The following is a 22,380-nucleotide window of genomic DNA, read 5'->3' on the forward strand; positions in this document are numbered from 1 at the left end:
TAATTTAACGGTGACGTAACTATTGATTTAACTAAGTTGTAGTTTTAGAGCTTAATTTCGAACTGTTGATTAAATTAATTTATGGATACTATTCGAAGGTGAAATTAGATGTATTTTACTTTTCATTAGTATATAAGCTGATTCATGCGTGTTTGTCTAACTAGCTTGAAACTTTTTTCTAAAAGCAAGGGAAAAAATCAAAAGGTTTGTTTTTTAAATCGTCGTGTGCGTTTTTAAGTAATCCCCTATACATATATAACACGGATATACTTCAAAAAAAAAAAGTTTTTCAAGATTTGATATGTACCTCTTTCAGTTCTGTTCATATGAGAATATCAAAAGTACGATAGCGCATTTGTATCACAATTATTTTTACAAAATACAACAGCTGCCTCTAATGAAATTTAATTTATTTAAGGTAGTTTTATATCAGATATGCCAAGACTTAAATATGTAATCATTAATCAACATATTTATGATTATCTGAGATAAAATCTAATGTAAGTAAAATACCAAAAGTGTCCACATCGTTTTTTCTAGTTCAACTTTAACATGTCATGTTACGGTTAAACTCGACTCGGAACGTAACACGATGTCATTGCAACATAACGGTGACCGTTTCCTTCATTATAATGTCAATTGACAGGTCACTCGACAGGTTCGGCGCCGGAAAACATCGCTCATAGAACGCCATGACACATTTCGATCACTTCCTGCTAATAATTCTCAACAAATCCCAGAGGAAATGTTGTGAAAACTAAAGCTTATTCAAGAGAAATCGTTCTTTATCTACGTAATTTGATTAATATTATTAGTTATAATAGTAAAATTTAAAAGATTTTATGATTGAAAGTTTTTATGATATGTTATCATAGAAACAAACTATATTACTAATGAAGCAGTCTCCCAATAACGTCGCTAGAAGTACTATTAATAAGCAACAATGCTATGAAATATTACCATGATACCATTGAAAATTTAGTTTCATTTGTAACAAAAATGCGGACCTGCGCCTCATTGTAATTTGTCACTTTCTCTCACGCTTAGAAAAACCTTTACCTATAGAAAAAACAAAACGAATTATATCCCTCAGTAATTAATATAGTTGCATATGACGCTGCAAAAAAAGTAGGAAACCCTTTTTTTCGTTTTGATGAAGAAACATGGCCATGCTAAGATCGGACCCTTTTTATCTTATCTTCAAAAATAGAAATTTCAAATATGTCAAAGACTCAAATTAGGAAAACATTCGACGTCTGTGGTCCAGTCGTATTTAATGAAACCACAACTTTATGTCGAAATTACCTAATATAGATATTATTATGTTCGTATGAGAAACGATAGACTCGTCTTAACGCCAACGTGAGATACTGGCACAATATAAACTCGTAACATTACCATTGTAATAAGATACATAAGATCTCCATAGATCGCGTCAATTTGAAATAATTTTCCCATAACATGGTAGATTATGGTATTGGCTCTGTGGACTCCATTGTGGACCATATCGGTCGATATGAATAGGAATATTAATAAATGGACTCGTCCAGCGAATAAATGATACGAGTATGCCTTGATAGCTTAAGTAGGTTTGTCTATAGAAAGATATACGGAACCTGTTTATTGTTTCGACGAACACAATACTTGGATCGAGTTTACTTCACAATACATTCTTGAAGTTTAAAAAAAAATCGTAAGGAGTTTTTATATTTAAAAAAAAAGGTTGTGAGTTAAATTTATTTAAATATTTTTTATTTAAATGCGCGTTGAAAGTTATCTAATTTAGAAAAATTAGTAATTATATTGCTTACAAAATATAATAATGAAACTATTTCTGGTGAATTCCTTTCGAGAAAATATTATACTGCAAGTAAATTTATCTTATAATCAAGGTTACTTTTAAATTTATCTTTATTTTTAATGATTAAATCCGTGAAACCATTATCAAAATGATCAATAGCGTTTCTTATCAATGTTATGTTAATATATGAAGTATTATTAATTATATTCAAATTACTTTAGTAAACAAGTTAGTACGATTTCTTAATTAAGCAACATGGATCGCGATAAATGGCAACATTAGAGTTTTAAAGGCAGATATTAATCGGCCCGGTTAAGGCGACGAGTAGCGATAGCGGCTTGTTTCGCGCCATCCATCACATATGATTTATATGAGAACCCGTCTTTAAAGTGACACTTGCATAACTAACCGCCTTGTTTAATTGCTGATGAAAGCTAGGCGACATATAAAAATAGGCCTGACGAAGAACTGTTTTGCTCGTTCATTTTGTTTATGTTTACAAATGAATTTGGTGAGGTAAACCGACTTTATTTAATCCTAATTAATACTCATTTATTTGCCTAATAGTAAATTGTAATAGATGATTTATTTCATTGAATTTTTTGGAAATAAATTCAATAATTCATCATTTATTTGTAGTAATTTAAATTATTAAAATCGTAATCGAATTAATCAATTAAGACCCCTCAATCATTAGATGTGCGTGATTCATTAATAGAAATGAATATTTTCAATTGCATTGTTGTGTTTCATATTTTTTAATGTAATTTTGTATTATTGAAAATAATTGTCGAATAATTGAAAGAATTCCTTTCTCTGTCACCAAAAGTGTGAAGAATATAAATGGCGTTCGAAGTATTCTGGTCAGTTGTGATGTTAGCATCGTTCTACCTGACATCGGTACTCACACCTCGTATGCTCATTAATTTTGTGAGATTGCACGTTGAGATTCGAGGAAAGTATATCGCTTGAGTTGAGCCGGCAATCCAGTAAAATTCAGGCTAAGAAATTGTTTCGCAATTATTATCTTTTTTTTTCATATGTGGATATAAATCTTTATGGGTAAAGACGTGTAATATAGAAAGTTTAATTGTTCAAAAGGTAGTACAGCGTCGTATAAAAAAAAACCGTATACTACAAGTAAAAAAACGCTTATACTCGTTCGAAATTCAAAGGGATAGAAATCTCTTGTATGTAAACGGAAAAACTTTTATTATATTGTACTTTGTGTATCGTCACCGTTTATCTATGATGACATCATTGAAAAGAAAATTATAATATAGAGAATCTAATAAAGTCGTGATACTCTTACATTGTACTGCGTAGCGCTACGCTACGTACTCGGTGGCCGACTGGTCTCATTCGACTCGACCTGCAATGTAACTTCAAACGCGCCGCGCGATGCGTATCTTCGTTGAACGCGAAGATTCCGCGCGGGTCACCGAATGTGTTTCGCCATTTTTTTTTAATCCTGTCATGAGCGTAACTCGGCAACCGGATTCGCCACATCACAAACTTTATCTCGAAATGTTCTTCGTGAAATTACCAGAATTATAAGGTATTTTGTTAAGATTATCTGTAATAATAAGAAATAAGCAGTTTTATTATAGTACATCTATGGCCAAAGAGATATACAATATACTACGTACAAAATAAGAAATGCTTTGACCTTTTAGCTGTTCTTATCCTAAGTACCTATATAAGGTATACCTTTGGAGGCCAACACAAAAAAATATTTACTTTAATGCGTAAAACTATTATAACGTGTTTATTTTTTTTTGTCACAGGTGAAGGTGGCGGGGGTGCGGCGCGGCGGTGCGCGCGCGATGCGGCGTCGCCCGCGCACGCGCCCGCGCACGCGCACTCGTCGGCGCCCGCGCCGACCGCGGCATCCTCACACGCCGTTAAGATTGAACGACTCAGTCCGCACGACTCCACACCTTCCAGGTCAGCTAATTATTATATTTTCAGCCCCTTATTAAAAATATGATAAACTATGAATTAAATGTTAAATTTAAAGTCATATGAGTAGATAGGTTTCTAGAATTCTATCCCACAGATCTGGCTCGCTCCGAGCAAGCTACGCCTAAAAAAAAGAAAAAAGAAGTTTGTTGTCTAGTTGGGGGTTTTGGCATCGATTGCACTGTTTTCTTGATGCTATCTCGACTCCAGCCCTCATTATCAATGACAATAAGCTCATTAGGCTCCTAATTACACACCTAATGGTTTTTGCTAACTTTTGAACGGAACAAGCTACGTGAAAACGGATGAGACGGATCTCGAAACCTATCTACTCATATGCTTATCATTTCAGACTGCAAAACGATTACTATTCAAGAACAAAAGCTATAAAAACAATTATTTACTATATTATTTGTATATATTTCTTTGCATTAGCTATAAACACATTTTTAAACACAGGATTACTTTGTACAGGTCCCGTAGCGTGACGCCATCGACTTCGTCGTATCCGAGCACGCCGCCTGAGCGCGGCAGCCCGCATGCGCCGCCTGCGCCTGCGCCTGCGCCTGCGCACCCGCCCCGCAACTATTCGGACATCATGCGCTCGCTCGCAGCTCGGTACAACACACACCATTCAAATGAGTGAGTATCCATTAATGGTTTTCATAATATCGTGAACATATGTACATTACTTGAATGTATTTCGAAGAGATAAATACATCCTCGAGATTTCCTTTCCGACCTTAACCTGATATCTCTAAAGGCCTTGATAATATTCGTAGTTATAAGAATATTATAAAATAATTTCAATTTTCATATATATATATTAAACATTAGCACTTAAATCTTTTCACAAATCCAAAAACAATTAATATATTAACAAACCGATTTATATTGTGTTGACATTATAATTAAATTAAGCAAACATTATAAAAATAACGCTATATCACTTATTCGTTTGTTTTGTTATACAAAATCAGTGTTTCTATTTGTTTTAAAAATAAACTTGAATACATAAAAACGCAATTAGTACACACGAACGACGCATGTTTGTACGTTGTTACAGTAAATAACAAAGTATGTGCGTTAAGGACATAAACGGAGTAATATATACAGAGCATTTCCTTAAAGATCTGCTTTAAAGCCCCAGCCCATGTTGGTACGTTGCCATTAGCACTACACCTGACAACCGATCTCGGAATTAAATGCCTAAGCCATTGTAAATTGTTTAGCGAATATATTTTTAAACAGACAAAAATCAAAATCAAAAAACTTTATTTCATAGAAGCGTTAAATTTGCTTTATTTAAATGAATGTCAGATATGTATTGATACGGATAGACCTGAAAATAACGATCAAAAGAAACAGCGATATTATGTTTTTTTTTTTAAATATATGTATATTTAAAACTGCCTGGAGCAAGGTGAGTTATACTCTAAAAAGTTACTCATACCAACCGTTTTAAAATAGATACACTAATTAATTTGCTACAAGCGGGCTCATTCTTTGTAAGCTGTCAACTATCTCATTATAGTCGTCTTAATTACGCCAAAGTATTCCGACACATGTCAACAATTTAATAATCGATATTAAAATTTAAAATCACAACAAACATTTTTCACACGACCGGTGTCAACGCATTCACAATATCATGCGACTCGCAGTTCAGCGACCGCCTAGTGATGCCCAAATTGATTTGCATATTAATCGATTCGATAACTTACGTTAAGTCGACAAATTTACATGATTCGTGAGAACCAAAGCTGTCCGCGTGAACTTATGTTATATTAATGAATTGCTCATCTCACGGAGCGCGGTCGGAGGATTATGGTCAATGTATATTTAGACTTTTTATCAAACCTAGACTAATATTAATTTAATTTTTAGGTTAGGACGTATGACGCTTCAAATTACAATAGTTATTGTCACCGCCAATAAGCCAACCAATCAAATAGCGTGCGGCCTTTCTTACTTCGATGATTGACCTAGGAATATTTACGATATCAACAAATTTACTAGACGTAAAACAACAATTTAACTAAAAATGATATTATATAAAATTCCGTACAATATTAATTTAATTTTCACAAAAACCCAGCTGAATTCGAAAACGTTTAATACATTTTAAACTAAATAATGAATTTCATATATAATTACTCTATAAATTAACGCAATTGCAACTTAATCAAAGAGCAATACCTAATGATATTTCGAAGAACTATTGCCCTAAAGCAGTAATCAAAACCATTATCTACAGTGTAATTATATTAAGAGAAACATTACAAAACTGAAACATGTTGCAAAGAAATCCATCGCGATTTAACGATTGTGAGTGAGTGAGTATTTACGATTTGCAAATTAAATGTTTTGATGATATCCATTAGTCGGCTCCATTTGAAAGTGTATTATTTTATTGAAATGAGTCTTAAAATTTATCATGAAACGAGTCAGATTTTAGATAAAATCTAAAATTAATCATGAAATTAGTATTAGAACTTTGTGTAAGCCTGTCCGAGTAGTCATTCACACACTCATCACATATAACTAAGGCTAAACAGCTTTAGTATTGGCTTGTTTTGGTTTGAAGGGAGAATGAGCCAGTGTACTCACAGGCTCATGGGCTTTACTTTTTAGTTCCCAAATTTGGTGGCGTATTGGTGATGTCAGGAATGTTTCATTATTCAGTCGGATAATAAATCTGCTTGCTTCTCACCTCTGAAACTGGTGATTCGTCAGCTTTCGTCACCAAAAATGTGCTATACATATTGGTTTTTTTAATAAGCAGATGATACCTAATAGTTATTCGATTTCATTTTTCAAATATATCGTATACTGTTCGATACTTACGATTTAATATTTGCATTTATGCCTGCTTGAACTAGCTCGTTAGTAACTAGTCCGGTAGTATTCTCCTAATCCAACAAAACAATTGAATTGCCCGCCGTTCAGGTAAAGCATCGCGCATGGCACTTCACACGTACAATAGTACCATTATTGGTGAGGACAATAGTAGTTCTTCATCATCATTTGTTCCCGCTGTTGTTGTTAGTATGCATATACATACATATTATATTCTCTGTACTTTATCTGACTTCTAAAAAAAAGTAACAAACATCAATTTAACGACATGTATTTTTAATTGTTAAAAAAAACTCTTCTAAGTATCACCATCCAACGTCATCTCATGAAATTATTTTGCAAATTACTTAATGATAATGGTTAACAGTGACAAGAATCGTTAGTAAAGTACTTTTGTTCCTGTGCATAAAAATATTTTAAATATAAAAGATACATACAATCGCATATATCATCTGGTCTCCACTAATTTGTCGAGGCAACTTTGTTCATCGTCATATTATATTAGAGAGAAAAATGAAAGATATGTTATGCTGAGAGGAAGAATGTAAACAAATCGTGTTAAGGACACTGCTTATTATTTAATTTGATAACTGCTCAATAATAGATGTGCCCATATTCGTTGTGTATTTTCTTAACACAATATACAAATTTCAATACTTAAAACGTGCGTTTCTTTCAGTTACTTCAACCGCCTGAATGGCTTTGGCGTTGATAGATCGCCGGCACCAACGCCAACAGATTCAAATGAAGTGCCCGTTGGCGGTCTGTTTGCGAAGCTAATAAAACAACAGGGTGGCTCGCCCCGGATTCCAGCCTTTCCCGGCGTGATTGACATGAGCTCCACGAAGGTGAGTCACTTTCAACATAGCTGTGGCTCTTATCGTTTATAATTTTGTGACCGTTTTAAGGTAAACGACAAATCAGTCTGTTTTTAAAATTAATGGTTAAGCCTTGCCTAGCAAAACCTTTATGTAGGTTATTAAGAAATAATATAGTATTAATATTGGAGACGGCATTTTATGACTGTATTTAAATAACCGATTTGTATTACTGTCTAAATTTTATACTTTTAATACTATTTCTTCAATTACAACGTAAGTTTTGAAAAGTAGCATATAGTAAATGTTCTAGTGCTAGGTGAGGTCCCACATCGTCTTAAGTTTATCTACAAAGTGATTCTCGTCAAAATGCAATTTGTAATATTTACAAGGAGAGGAAGCATTATTTAAATAAGTATTCAAATTACAGTAGGCACTGTGCCTTTTATCATCAGGAAAATATTGTCACTTGCCACTTGGAAAATAAATGAGCCGTATTATATCTGATTTAAGTATATCAGTAGTGACGTAAATAGTAACGCACTGTGTCGGGCAAAGAATTAAATTAATTGTAGGGTTGTATTTTTTATTTCTTTGATTTTTTAATTTTGTACTGCTCTATAAAATATTACATTGCATCTCTCACTTAAATAACGCAACAATTTTAGCTTACGAAAGCATCGTCTCATCAAACGTATTAAAAAAAAAAGTTAAACATTGTTTTACAATATCCGTTCATTACGGCGTAATGCACATCACTTAAAGCAATGCCACTGCCCCTATGAAATAATTCACGCTCAGCTGGCTACTCATTTCATAAGCGCGTCTTTAAAATTCATTACTTATTATTTATTCCGTGCTCACTGACCTTCCCGCTTTAATTACACGTCTGTGCCCCGTTTCATAGTTCACGGCTGTGATTAAAATGTCTCGGGTATCGTAAAATTCATGCGGCGCTATCTCGGCGGAGGATCTATTTCGAGCTTGACTCGTTTATGTTAATTCGTGCCTATTTAAAATCATAATGCGCGATGAGCACCTCGCTTCCTTTCGAGAAATAATTGAAGCAATTAAATCCGATAAAGCACGCGACCTTTACACTTCCTTCGGTATTGTATAGATAAGACGGAGAGAGTGTTAATTGCGAGGCGGTCGTTACCATCGGCACGCGCGCACAATCGGCAGGGTAATAGTGGTGCTCCGCCCCCGGCGAGCGCGGCGCGGGCGCGCGGCGGCCAGCGAACCGTCTCGACTCTCCACAGTAAAACGAACTGGAGCTGCACTAATTGGCAGAGGCACGCGCCGCGCATGCGCGCCCCGCGACACGCTAGTGATGGGATGTGAAATCGAACTCAGCTCATCTTTTTAATCTGATGCCTTTTTTGAAGAATAAAACGAACTGCACGCGAAAATAGACTTATTTTTGTACTCTTTATGAAACTTTCTAAACAATAAAGATTATATTATGAAAGTGAAATGAATTCCTAAATTCTTTAATGCATATATCGTTCCACAATTGATAAATATCAGTTTAAATGTGACACAAAAACGACTTTATAATAGTATGAGATTATTGTAATGATGTTTTTATTATAAAATCAGAATAAAGTTCAAACGTAGTTTAACAATACTAATAGTAATTCAGAACGTGATCTATCAATGTTGTACAATAGTGTTTACTTTCTAAAATCGGTATCGCTTTAACAACATCTGACACTTGCTCGCGATATTAACATGATTTGTTACATTTCTCTTTGTACCTTTACACTATAAATAGTCGGTTTAAATTTATTTTCACCTGTGAAGAGAAACGGGAGCGCGCTCGGAAATAAATCGTGAGATTAATGGTCTCGGCGTCTGCCGGCGCGCACGCATGTTACCAGTGTTCATTTCGCGCTCGCTTCATTCTGATTTTTAGTCCCAATTCGACTTATTTCATTGCGAGCAATTAAAAAAGATAGATTGCAAATTGACCCGCGAGCGGCGAGCGTGACGGTTCAAAACGTTATTATGATGTATGGCCGTCACTTACGAGTGGACTCTCGATCAGATAATAGGCCGTCTCGTGTTTGCTCAACGCTGCCTCTGTTTGACGTGCTGGCGAGTAATTGACCCTTTCTGAATCGCAAATTAGGTGAAATTGATATATACCTATCATATTGTCATTATAGCTACCTTCCTACTTTTTTAAGATTCCGTTTTTTTCTTGAAACGACACATAAAGCCTAATTGAAGAGATTCTTTAATTAAAATTAAAAGTAACTTCTGAATTTCTTGCCAGTTCGTCTCGGTCTAATAATCTACATTCCGAACAGATACAGCCTAGCCTTACATTTCATGTACCTTATAATGTAACACGACTATTCAACGTGCTTAGAAGAGCCTACTTGAATAAATAGTATTAATATTTAAATTTTTGAAAAAAAGATGTTTTGTTCTATGTATCACTGATGAATAATGAGATAATCCACCAAGTTGACACAAACCAACTAAAGCATATAATTTTATTGGAATATCTGACGTAAAACAAACGTATTATAGCAATTATTCCGTTGTGAAAACCAAAACATCGCTCAAAAGTTGAATTAAGTTTGAATTTAAAAGTATGAATTGAATGAGACCTTAAAAGAACGAATATAATAAGAAGTCAAATAAAAGCCATAGAAAATGCAATGTGTTTGTTGTCCTTTAGGCGTTATTGGCAATATCTCGAGTTGGTCGCGGAGGGCGATCACGCCGTAAGCGAATCGGTCCTGGTGTAACTGCGGAGCATTCTCCCCTGGATCTGTCCGCGGCGGGTGAGAGTGCAGCGAAACGCGCTAGGCTCTCCATCAGTCCAAGCACAAGGAGTGACGGAGATGATCGAGACAGGGTCTCAAATGAAGGTATTTGTTTATTTTAAATAAATATATAAGGTAAAAGTGAGGACATATCAAAACTCTTAATATATCACTTATCAGATTTTAAGACCAGTTTGTTTTAATAAAAACTAAAATTAATTAATAATTTTCTTAAAGTAATAACGTTATCAACAAGTATATTTGCTCGCACGAATAAAAAATATGTATTAACTACTAAAAATTAATTATTTTGATATCATAATTGAAATCAGGGTACGGTGTTCCGTTAATTGATCGAGTCCAAGTTTATGTACATTCAATTTCAAGTTAAATGCGGGTCTGAACGAGATGAGGTGATACGATAACTGTAGTTTCTACATTATGTGTTTTTTTCCTCTCTAGATCGAAGTGAAACACGCGAATGCTTGTGTGCCGAGGCGCGCGCTCGTCTCTCCGCGTGGACGGTAGACGAAGTTTGCGACTTTGTAACTTCCATTGACATCTGCGCAGAATACGCTACAGTAAGTACTCCGAATGAAGTTTACAATATTTAAATCCGCAGGCAACTATTGAAGCTGTTTTTGACTTGAAAATTAACGATTTTGATTGTGACATTGATTGATAACTAATCTGATACTGAATTTTCAGCACGGAATTCCCTCAAAACGTTTATTGTTTATTTTTAAATACATTCAAGTATACGAACTCTTGGCGGTCTGTCATTAGAGATATTTACCGTGAAGTAATGACAGTCAATTGAAATTAACATAAGTAATTGAACAATTAAGATTCTGCACATAAATCACATTGACATTGTAGCGCGTGGTAGCCATTAATATATTCACGGAATTACAGAGATGACTTTAATATTTGAACTATCGTAAAACGTTGACACACATGTTACTTTCAGCCACATATATAGATATTAGCGTCGTATTTCATTAATATCAATAGAAATTAATGAAAATTTTGCAGCAAAACAAATGACAAAAGATTTAATGATTTTACTTTACTTTGTCAATAAAACTAACAAAACAGGAACATTGTTACCACTACGCAACTTACCCTCACAAACACAGAACCATAATCTATAATATCCTTGTTAAGGTTGTAGGTTGCTGGTAGGTTAGCTTCCTGCTCTCGTACGGGTTTTTGAAACTGTGATAATATTGCTACCGAAAAATTAGTCGATTCTTATGAAACATCATTTTATCAAGTAAATTATCTATGTCAAAAATCTCACTTTAAATCGCCGCTATTTACCTTGGCATAGAGAAATCTAATTTAATTAATAATTTATAACATTCATAAAAAAAAATACAATGTGAACCAATTATATGTTACCGGTCGTAATTATTTACACATCGCGTTGATTTAATTTGATTTTGAGTGAAAGGGACCAAACGCAACAAACGACTCATATTCACTTATTTAATTAATCCAACGCAAAGTTACGCAAACGATTATCCGCACAAAATGATGAAATTTTCTAAATTCTTGTTTAAAATATAAAATATGCCAAGTGTTTATAAAGGAAGTGTAGGATTATCTCGGACACCATTCATGCTTTTGACGCTTAATACCTATCGAAGATTTTATTCATTCGACCTTAAGGTATGTTTGTGTAACATCTGTCTTGATATAGTACCTTGTAGTTGTAAAGTCGAATATCGTATTGGGTATTAACAGTTATATTTATATTCAGTTATATCGATGAATATGTAAAAGGAAGCTACCGGGTGACGTCTCGTCTTATTTATTCCTTATTAAGTTTTAATCCTAATTAATATAATTTGTCGTTTGCGTGCAATCATGATATGACAGATTGCGAAATGTTCAGGTTACACAGATACCCGTTGCGTTTTAATGACCTATAATAATTATGAGCGTGTACCAGGTCGTATTAAATGTGTCTTGTATAGTTAACGATTTGATGAACGTCATAAACATATCTCAAGCCTAGGCCGATCTTACTCACAGAGTTAAGCAACGCAACGCTTTTGGCATAAACAAAGCACGCCGTGATGCGAACCACCATAATAGCGTTCTCAGCTTGCACAAGAGTGCCTGGCATCGTATATTATATCTGTGGCAACTAGACGTGGGAAACGAGGCGAGGATTTAAAATTTCCATCATATTTGTATATCAAAATTGCACAATGAAAGGAGAGCGGGATCATGCAACAACGGGAGCTCAGGTTTCGCGATACATACGGCCCGAGAATGAATAAAGCAGTATATTACGATCGATTTATACAACCGAATTACATTGGAAATACTTAATTGATTTAAATGCTTTAATTTATTATTTATTGTAAATTACTAATCGTCTAAATATTAATATTTCTTTCTTTTTTTTTTTAATGTATAGGCTAGCGCTTGACTGTTATCACACCTGATGGAAAGTTAGATACAGTCTAAGATGGAGCGCGCTTGCCTAGAAGATGCCTATTCACTCATAATCATAATCATAATCGTTTCATAAGTGTCTTAAATACGTCAACTACGTAAGGGTGCAGATCTTTTCGATGCCTCGCAGTTCATTTCACCGACCATTAGAAAAACTGCGAGCTTTTTAGCTTTTGTCAGAACTTTCCATATCACTCACCGGTTAAACCAGTCATGTCAAATAGCATAGTCATTAAATTATCGTGAAAAAAAAATTAAACATACTATTTTAAAAACGAAATCATTCAGCAACTGACCTCCTAGTATGTATCACTTTACAGTAGCAGCGAGATCGCATTACGAGCAACGTATTTATGGCGATGGTGTCATACTGGATTATGCCGTATAATTAATTATCCCGCTAATAAATAATTAATAATTTTACTCTAGAATTGATTAATGATCCAATATTACTTTAGATAAATTAGATTATCGTAAACACTGTTCGCTATTTATAATTAATGAAAATTGTCGAAGATATAACTACCGATAACGAACTCTCACTCGCTTATGAAACTTAATTTTTTTTTTCTAACAGATATAGTCTGTTTATTGAATGCTTGAAATAATTATATCGTCGCAACAACATAAATCGGCACCTTGCCCACACAGCTTAAGTCGTATCTTACATATCCGATTTCCGATCGTGAATGGCAAAGTCGAATCGGATATCAAACAAAGTTTAAGTTCATTTTTCACCAAAACTCGTGATTTCATCCGATCCGGTCATAAATCGAACGAACGCCATCCATCCCAGTCCATGCGTCAAATCCAGCGCCCGCAAAGCTTGCGCAAGATTTCGTGCTCAGCGCCGTGGCGGGCTATTGTCAAATAAGATTTAATTCATCCAACGTCAATACATACATTAATCTCGATTAATTTTACGACTATTGACACGTTATATATATTATATATTTTTGCAAATTTCGTCTTTGTAGTTTTGTAAGTACAGATTTAGACGTCTTTGTTACTTAAATACGTTCTTTTGTATTGTGGACAAGAAGGTTCATATAAATTTCTTCAGCAAATTATTGCAATCACTTATGTGGTCTGTTTACCGCATAGTTTCAATCCATTGAAACAGTTTTTTTATTAAATTACATTGAAGTCTATTTCAGAAAAAAATACATTCCTGGATCAGACGTACCAATATCTCTACAACTTTAATACAAAGCTAACCTTATCACAAGTGAATAGGTATCCAAATGGCTCAGCAAGCTAAGCTCTGATCGAGGCATCAATGTCCTAGATCAGATGCACTTAATCCTAATTGTATATTGTCACCATCGCGAAAGATGCCGTTGAATGCTCGTGCGCTCGTGACCTGCGTTTGCGCAACACGTGATTTATATAAATTATACCTAATATATGACCGATATCAAATGTGTAAACTTTATAGCAATCATCATACGACATATTGGTACAGTCGGGAAGATACTAAAACTTTTGAATAAAGAAAAAATATAAAAATCAATCATTTTAATCGCTATAAATAAAATTTATAATTTTATTTAAATTATTCTATAATAAAATAATTTTAGAATAGTAAAGCTATAATGGCGCATAGAATATAGCATATCATTAAGTTTCAACGCCAAATGGCACATTAAGGCAGCACTTTTAACGCGCACGATTCACGACTTTTCCAACACTTGACAAATAATACACACGTCTACGATAATCATTATATAAATAAGTATGTTATAAATTAAATACATATAAAAATACTATTGCAGGATCCTGTCTATAAATAAATGAAATATCTATACCAACATTATATTACAAAATCCTAATTTTATTGTCTAAAAGATATGTATTATTTTGCTGTATTTGTGATGACAAATATATTGTTTATCTGTGTAATTAAATTTATTTTATATGTATACCAATTTATCCAATTATATTGTTATAATACACGTATTGCGTTATTGTCAACGCACCTGTCCTGAACACAGGCCGGCGATTGTGAAACCGTATCGGCAGTACATTTGCTCGCATAGGTATTGTAGAATATTTATTACTGGCAATTATATAAGAATATTAAAAAATTCTTTATTATTTTTTAATTTTCTCGCAGCTGACGTTTAAAAATATGCTTACAAAAAAAAAGAAATTTTTTAATATGGTAAACGCATATATATTCAAAATATATTCTAAACGAAAACAAAATATACGATTAGAAAAAATGTTGTAATGTTATTAGAAGATTTAATGTGAACAATTTGTAAATGGAATAAACGGAAACGAGTTATAAATTAATCCAATTGAATACCACACACGCCAAAGAAGCAGCCACTATAATTTAATACTGTACCATCAAATAACCGACGTAACATCACCTCAACAAATAAGCGTCATCACCTCAAGCCATACACGACTCGTAGCAAAAGCTCAACTATTGTTAAATTATCATACAAACATGTTATTTCACTCGGATACTTTATATACAAGCGAATACGTTCCTTATATTAAAACACATAAGGTGTAAGTTAATTCGAAGCGTACGCCGAATAGATTGTTTTCCGACTAAATAATTACTGTAATGACCGTTCATCGTGATGGACATTGTTATGATTTCGAGTCATGAAATCGAAAAACAGTCACGGGTCATATTGGAGCATGTTAGTTGATGCCGTTGCGCAAAGAGATTGCTCGCCATTCCATTTCACTTTCCCCGTTTGTTTTCTTTTTTGTTTTTTTTTTTTTTGTCTCAACTAGTTCGACGGTTTTTGTCGTTGCACCGAAAATGTGCAGTTTTCTTGGCATATGGTAATTTTAATCACTATTTTCAATATCATTGTTGGTAAATTATTTTTTATTCGTACTACTTTATGTGATGAAAATGTTTTTTTTTTAAATAGTATGTAATAATATCTTTTATAATATAAACAAAAAAGACAATATATAATCTGATTATGCTAATCGAACTCAGTTTAATTTTAATTAATTTAAGAGAATCCTTACTGAAATAATAATATAATTTCATTGTTTTGAAAATCAAAATATATTTTACTCGAGTCTGCTCTTGCAAGCGCTTTCGGATCGTCATTTTACAAGATTAACCATTGAAATGTATTTCCTATTTTGCATCTTATATTCAAGAATCTAATAATATTGACATTTATAAATCATACGAAAATGTGTTCGAATTTCGAAATGTTCAGCTTAAATAAGGTAACGATCATCACTTCTGGTCCCTAATGGGCTATAAGCTGTAGCTGTACTTGTAACACTTATGTCCAACTCGCTTGTTTATCATTAGCTACTTAAAGAGGTACAAACACTTTCGTTTTAAGACTCGAGTCGTGAGCGGTAAATAGATTCAATTTATTATATTTAGAGTTATTCACTAAGTATTTATTTACTATCAAATCGAACGGAGATAATTCGGTTGTATTAATGAGCTTAGCACGTTCTATTGCGTTTTATTAATTTTGCATTTTATCGTTTTGATTTTAGTTTTTTTGTTTGTTCTCTATCTTCAATCATTAGATAATGGAATAATATTTTTTATAACTTAATATACTTAGGTTCAAAAACATTATTTAACACGATTACCAGTCCATGTTAACATCTAAATAACGAAAAAATATATCTAGGGAACGAGATTACAACTCCCGACGATAATTGCAGCAGTCTTTAGCTGAATGGCTCTTTATTTACCAATCGTAAAAAAACTGTTAAATGTATTGTTCCACTTTTAAAAACTTTCAATTGTCCGCAAATGCAACCATGAGGAAATGTAAAACTTTTTTTTAACTTTTTATTTTATTTTATTTAAATATAATATTTCTGACATCGCTGCAGATGTTGATGTGCTGTTCACATCAACATCTGCAGCGATGTCAGAAAGATATTTCAGAAAAAATATATTTGAAATTTAAATTAGATCATAATAAAATATTAAACGGAGTTACAAAATTAAAATCATTTATATATATTTAAATATTGAAACAATATCATTTAAATGTTTTATTTTTATAACGCATAAAGAAAGTTAAATTATAGAGAATAAAGAGCGATTTATGGGCTCATTTACTTAACACTTTTCATCTATTTTATTATTATTTTATGTAACAAAATAATTTTGATTTTCCATTCAAAACGAAACATTATTTCATTCGTCTCGTAAATAAAGACACGATCGACGAACAAATAAAGATATATTTACATAAATATTCAGTTGATGTAAATTTCAAAAGTATAAAGACTTGATTATTTTCAAACGACAAATGCAATAAACATAAAAAATGTCTCTATTTGGATGCGTTGTTTTCTCACCAAATAAATGGATGACCATACTAGCTTTATATTTTGATTTGACACCGAATCATCTGTAAAGCTACAGCCACACAATTGCGACTGCGGATTTTATTGTTTGTTGTCAAATTGTAACTCATGCCTGTTAATTACGACAGATTCGAGCGCGACGCCTCGTTTTAGCACGCGCTACTTAATGAAGAGATTAATATAATTGTATAACCAGTCTCGATAATAAAAATCAAAGGTTAATCCTTTTTTGCCTTAATTAACACGCGTATCCTACGTGACATTGTCATAACGAAAAGTTATTAACAAAAAATACGCTTAGTTTCCTTTCGGTTTTATTATAGGTAAATATATAATAGATATAATAAATGTTTCAAAGGCATGTACAAAAGGCGGTCTCAACGCAAGAACTATCTTCTGGAGAAATATTTTGTTAAGGATTGGAATTTTAATAAAGCATTGAGTGGTACAAATGTACATATAAATTTATTTATATAAGCAATAGGCCTCGAACAACAATAATGATAATTGGCATAAAGTAATGAGTTACCGACTATTATACCGGTTCGACTGATGACATTTATCGATCCGTGAGACACCGACTGTCCATCGCAATTACGAAACTGGACCAATAAGCTGATTAGAAGCACCTGAATCCATTGCCGACTGGTATGACAATGTTCGTTACTGATTTATTATCCCGTTCACATCGGTAATGCAATTCACATATTATGCCGTACTTTTGTTATTATTACGTCACATTTTATATCATACTAAGGTTCAAAATATTTTACATCAAAAATACGAAAATTTTTGTAATTTTTTTTAATGTCTTAGTTTTTTAGTACAAAACAATTCAACTAATTCCATCAATCTATATCGCTCATTCTATAGGTATATAATGATTGTAGTAAGAGCGCGTGAATCTTAACCGATGATCATGGGTTCAAACCCGGGCAAGCACCACTGAATTTTCGTGTGCTTAATTTGTTATTATAATTCATCTCGTGCATGACGGTGAAGGAAAACCTCGTGAGGAAACCTGCATGGGTCTAATTTCACAGAAATTTAGCCACATGTGTATTCCACCAACTCGTATTGGAGCAGCGTGGTGGAATAAGCTCCAAAACCTTTTCCTAAAAAAGGGAGAGGAGGCCTTAGCCCAGCATTGGGACATTCAGAGGCTGTTACTTATAACGATTGTGCACGTAAGATGATTTCTAATATGATGAAGACTAGCTAGCTAGCTGCGTAGAAATACTCCGTATACACATATACTACAATAATATTGTACACAAGTAAAGTAGCATGTAAATATCCCAACACTTGCTTAAAGCCTCCTCTCATTTTGTGTGGAGATGTTTGTCGGAACTTACGCTGCATCAGTGCAAGTTTGAACTCATAATCATCGGTTAAGACTCACGTCTTCCAACTGGGCCATCATAGCTTCTCAAATGTGTAGCAACAAAATAATTTCAACCTAAATCACCTGCAACATAAGCCATTTTTCAGTACAGATTTATAATTATTTTTATCGTTTATAAACCAAAGTAACGCCACATAAAGTCAGTAGTATCGTTCTTTCTTCTAGATGCAATATTATTATTTATTGCATTATATCGAGGCCATAATACATTAAAATTTATTTTTGCCTATGACACCTGTCAGCTAGAGATGAGAGATTAATATTTTTTCGTGTAACAGACGAGTTGTGAAACTATAACTGTAGAGCGAATAACAATTGCGCATTGCGTCATTGTTACTTGACAAATAAATAAATAAATATAACAAATTGAAATAGAGATTTTTTTTAATTTTATAATTTATTTTACATTCCGTTCAAAAATTTGTTATTTTGTAAACATAGAATAGTGTTGCTTTCAAAAATGAAGCTGAATTAAATGGGCTATTTGCTAACGCAATTTAACGTAAACATATATAAATTATGAATTTAAATAATAAGACACGAACATTTTATTTAAAACCTGTTTTATTTATATTTCTCATTAAAAATGTTTTAGTCACAAAAAGATTTATATAATTTTATATACAAGGTAAATTTAATAAAGTAGGTTTATTAATATCAATATAATTATTATAACAGAATATAATATATATATATATATATATATATATATATATATATATATATATTATATGTTGTATACTCAGTATAAATATGCTTGTCAGAATTAATTAGAGCAATGCTTCAAATAGTTATTTATTAAACCAATTACATACATACACTGTAATTACAGCAAAACTTTATTGGGTTTTAAACATGGTTAGCATTAATGGACTTTATTACGTTGTTTTAAAACGAATATCAGTGTTTGTAGTTACTGTTTTTATTACAAATAAACACAATTTCGAATAATGTATTCATTTAAAATATATATATAGTACAATTATATACTTTTATCGCCGTAGATATAGAATATCTAATCAAAACCCAAATTAGCAATATTATAACAAAAAGGAATTAGTAGTATGAGCCTGTATATGTCCCTCTTCTGGGCTAAGGACACCACTCCGTTTAAGGATAAGGCTAGGGAGCTTATTCCGCCACGCTACTCCAATGAGGAGTGATGGATACACATGCGATAGATGTTTACCTTCACCACCAAGCACGAAATGAATTATAAACACACATTTAGCATATTAAAATTTAGTAGTACATTCCCAGGTATATCACACAATCTTTGGTCGAGATTCAGGTTTTCTAACCACCGGGCCGTACATCTTAATATAATTGTACATTGATTCAGTTTCACTGGATCTGTTTACTCATAAATCCAAACAATTTTAATTGAACAAAACGACAGTCCTCAGCCGGCGAAGTCTTAAATCAATAGCGGTTTATTGCGGGCATCATTCCTAACAAGACTGCTATCGTACTAACTACTAACTAAGTCCGTCGTCTGCCCGTGGATCGTTAAACGAAAGGCTATATAGACGTACACGATGACCGTATAGAGCGACCTACGCCCTTAGTTATGCAGGATCCACGCTCGTGTCTATTAGCTATTTTATTTAAAAGAAAATAGAATAAAATAAAAAATATGAAAATATTAGCGACCAGCCACTATAAGTAATAATATTTATATTTATTTTTGTAGAAGACAACCTTACACAGAAAAATTATTTACCTAAAAACCTCTTTGCTAAAATGTAGAACTGACTACATTGACACTAAAAATGTGAAAACCGAATGCTATTGAATATGTATGTTTATTAAGAATATCTTAAGTATGTTGTAGTGGGAGTAAAAAATATGTTTTAATTATAAACCACTTCCATTTTTTATTGAAATTGAATCGATCATTATTATTTAGCTCTAATTTCAAATATCGAAAATCGAAAACTAATTTACCGTAATGCATACTCCTAATCATATATAATACTAGGGTTCGCCTGCCTCTTCGCCCGCATTTTTGGTAAAAGGGAAGATGTTGGTGTTTGAGGGGACGGGTTGTTATTAAAAAGTAGCCAATGTCCTTCCACGGGTTCAAGCTTGCTTCACACCAAATTTCATCAAAATCGGTTCAGTGTTCTAGCCGTGAAAGCTTAATAGACTGACAGAGTTATTTTAGCATTTATAATATTGTATAATGTATACCCATACTGTTAGATATTTTCCAAATGATTGTCATACAAATTATTCGGTGTTATAGTCTGAATATTGAAGTCAGTATGGAGCTGTCGGTGTGTGTCCGTGGCGATGAGGTAGATAAGCGCCCTGCTAATAGGTAGGTCAGGCCCGAGACCACCAATACGAGAGTTCTTTATGAACACACTAACCGCTCGAAGTTGGGAATGTTCATCAATAAGTTATTCCTAGCTAAATATCAGTTACTTTCATGATATCGTATTTTTTTATTAATTAATTTTAGTTTATATATTAATTGTACAAATAATTAGTACTTCAACGCTAGAATTCTATGGAATTATTTATATAATATACATATTTGATTGAAATTAATTTTTGCAAGCGTATTCAATAACAAAAAAATTATAGTCAGAATCTCGTGTCACGAAATGTTAAAATATTTGTTTGAAAGCGTTATATTAGTCCTGCAATTGTGTTCTTTAAGTACTATTCATTGTGTAATGTTGACAGCCGACTTATGGTGATATGGTATTTTGATACGTGTATTCTTGAATTGTTATAATTATTATCGCATATCACTTTCTGACATTTCACGAACGTTTTCTGCGGTGAGTTTCAAGTTTGTTCTTACAGAATAGCCCTGCAGTTCCATAAGTATTGGTTTTGTACTTTATAAGCGTTTGTTAACGGTTTACGAGCAATAGAAATTTACGACGTAGATTAACATTGCGGATAGGCTTCAGATTAAATTCTATCATGATTTTCTAGTAGGTAATATTAAGGAATATAACAATCATATTAAATTTCTATAGACTTAAATAAGTCAATATTTTAACAAAAGTATGAACACTCTAATTCGAATTCAATGCTAAATTTTTTTGACTTTATAATAACTGTATATTATAAAAAAGTAATTTCATAGATAAGTAACGTTGTGTCATGACTGTATTTGGAAGGAACAATATTAATGTTGTTATACTTGTATTTTACATAGTAGAAAAATACATAAATAAGGCTCTTGCTATCCCTTTTTATATTTGTTTATACGCACTCGTTAAGCTAGAAAATGACTATATTCTAATAAGCGATACGCGAATAATTTATTACCACAGCTATACGTTCTTTATAAACGATATTACAAAACATATTTCCATACAAACAATTCCACACAAGCAATATCGGCAACATAATTGAGTAGCCAGCTCTATCCATATAAAGACTAAGCGTTACGAGCGGCCATTGGCTGCCAATTTATATCCCAAACAGGAGGAGTTTAATTTCGCTTCGGAGCATTTAATTTAGTTCAATGTTCGACTAGAAGCGGGTATTTAAATAGAGATGTCTAGATGAGCAGATAGCTGGAGCAGTTTGAGATGCTATCGCGTTTCCAGCCTCGTTTGCTGTGGCCAATAGACGATGCATTGGGCTGTCTGCGTTCGTTCCTTTTACTGTCAATTTTTTTTTCTATTCGATTTTACCTGAAATCTTCTCGTGAAAATTTTGAAATTGCTTTGTAAACGTTGGAACCATACAATAAAACATGAGGTAGTTATATAAACCTCGTGTAGGGGAGTCATCGCTCCTACGCTGTGACGATTGAAACACGTAGGAGACGTATTATATGAAAACAATTTTATAGATTTCATATCGATTGGTAAAATATTATTATCTAAAATCGTTCGTCCTATCCTACATCGGTCACGTAGGAAGTCTTTGGGTTGAAAATCAATTTAGATTGTCTATTACGGAAGCCGATATTTCATAATATACATG

The 22,380-nt window shown here is 33.0% G+C and overlaps 1 protein-coding gene across 5 annotated transcripts in view; it reads left to right on the plus strand.

Annotated features, from left to right (window-relative positions):
- The window catches only part of LOC126773897 (uncharacterized), a 234,069-nt gene that overhangs the window by 188,021 nt on the left and 23,668 nt on the right, over positions 1–22,380 (plus strand). For all 5 annotated transcript variants that reach the window (XM_050495140.1, XM_050495141.1, XM_050495142.1 and 2 more), the window contains 5 exons: positions 3,589–3,748; positions 4,238–4,405; positions 7,302–7,470; positions 10,133–10,325; positions 10,683–10,801. In XM_050495140.1, the coding sequence (XP_050351097.1) occupies positions 3,589–3,748; positions 4,238–4,405; positions 7,302–7,470; positions 10,133–10,325; positions 10,683–10,801 (809 nt within the window). The remainder of the gene's footprint in view (positions 1–3,588; positions 3,749–4,237; positions 4,406–7,301; positions 7,471–10,132; positions 10,326–10,682; positions 10,802–22,380) is intronic.

This window comes from Nymphalis io, chromosome 15 (genome assembly GCF_905147045.1).
Source record: "Nymphalis io chromosome 15, ilAglIoxx1.1, whole genome shotgun sequence".
Classification (NCBI taxonomy): domain Eukaryota; kingdom Metazoa; phylum Arthropoda; class Insecta; order Lepidoptera; family Nymphalidae; genus Nymphalis; species Nymphalis io.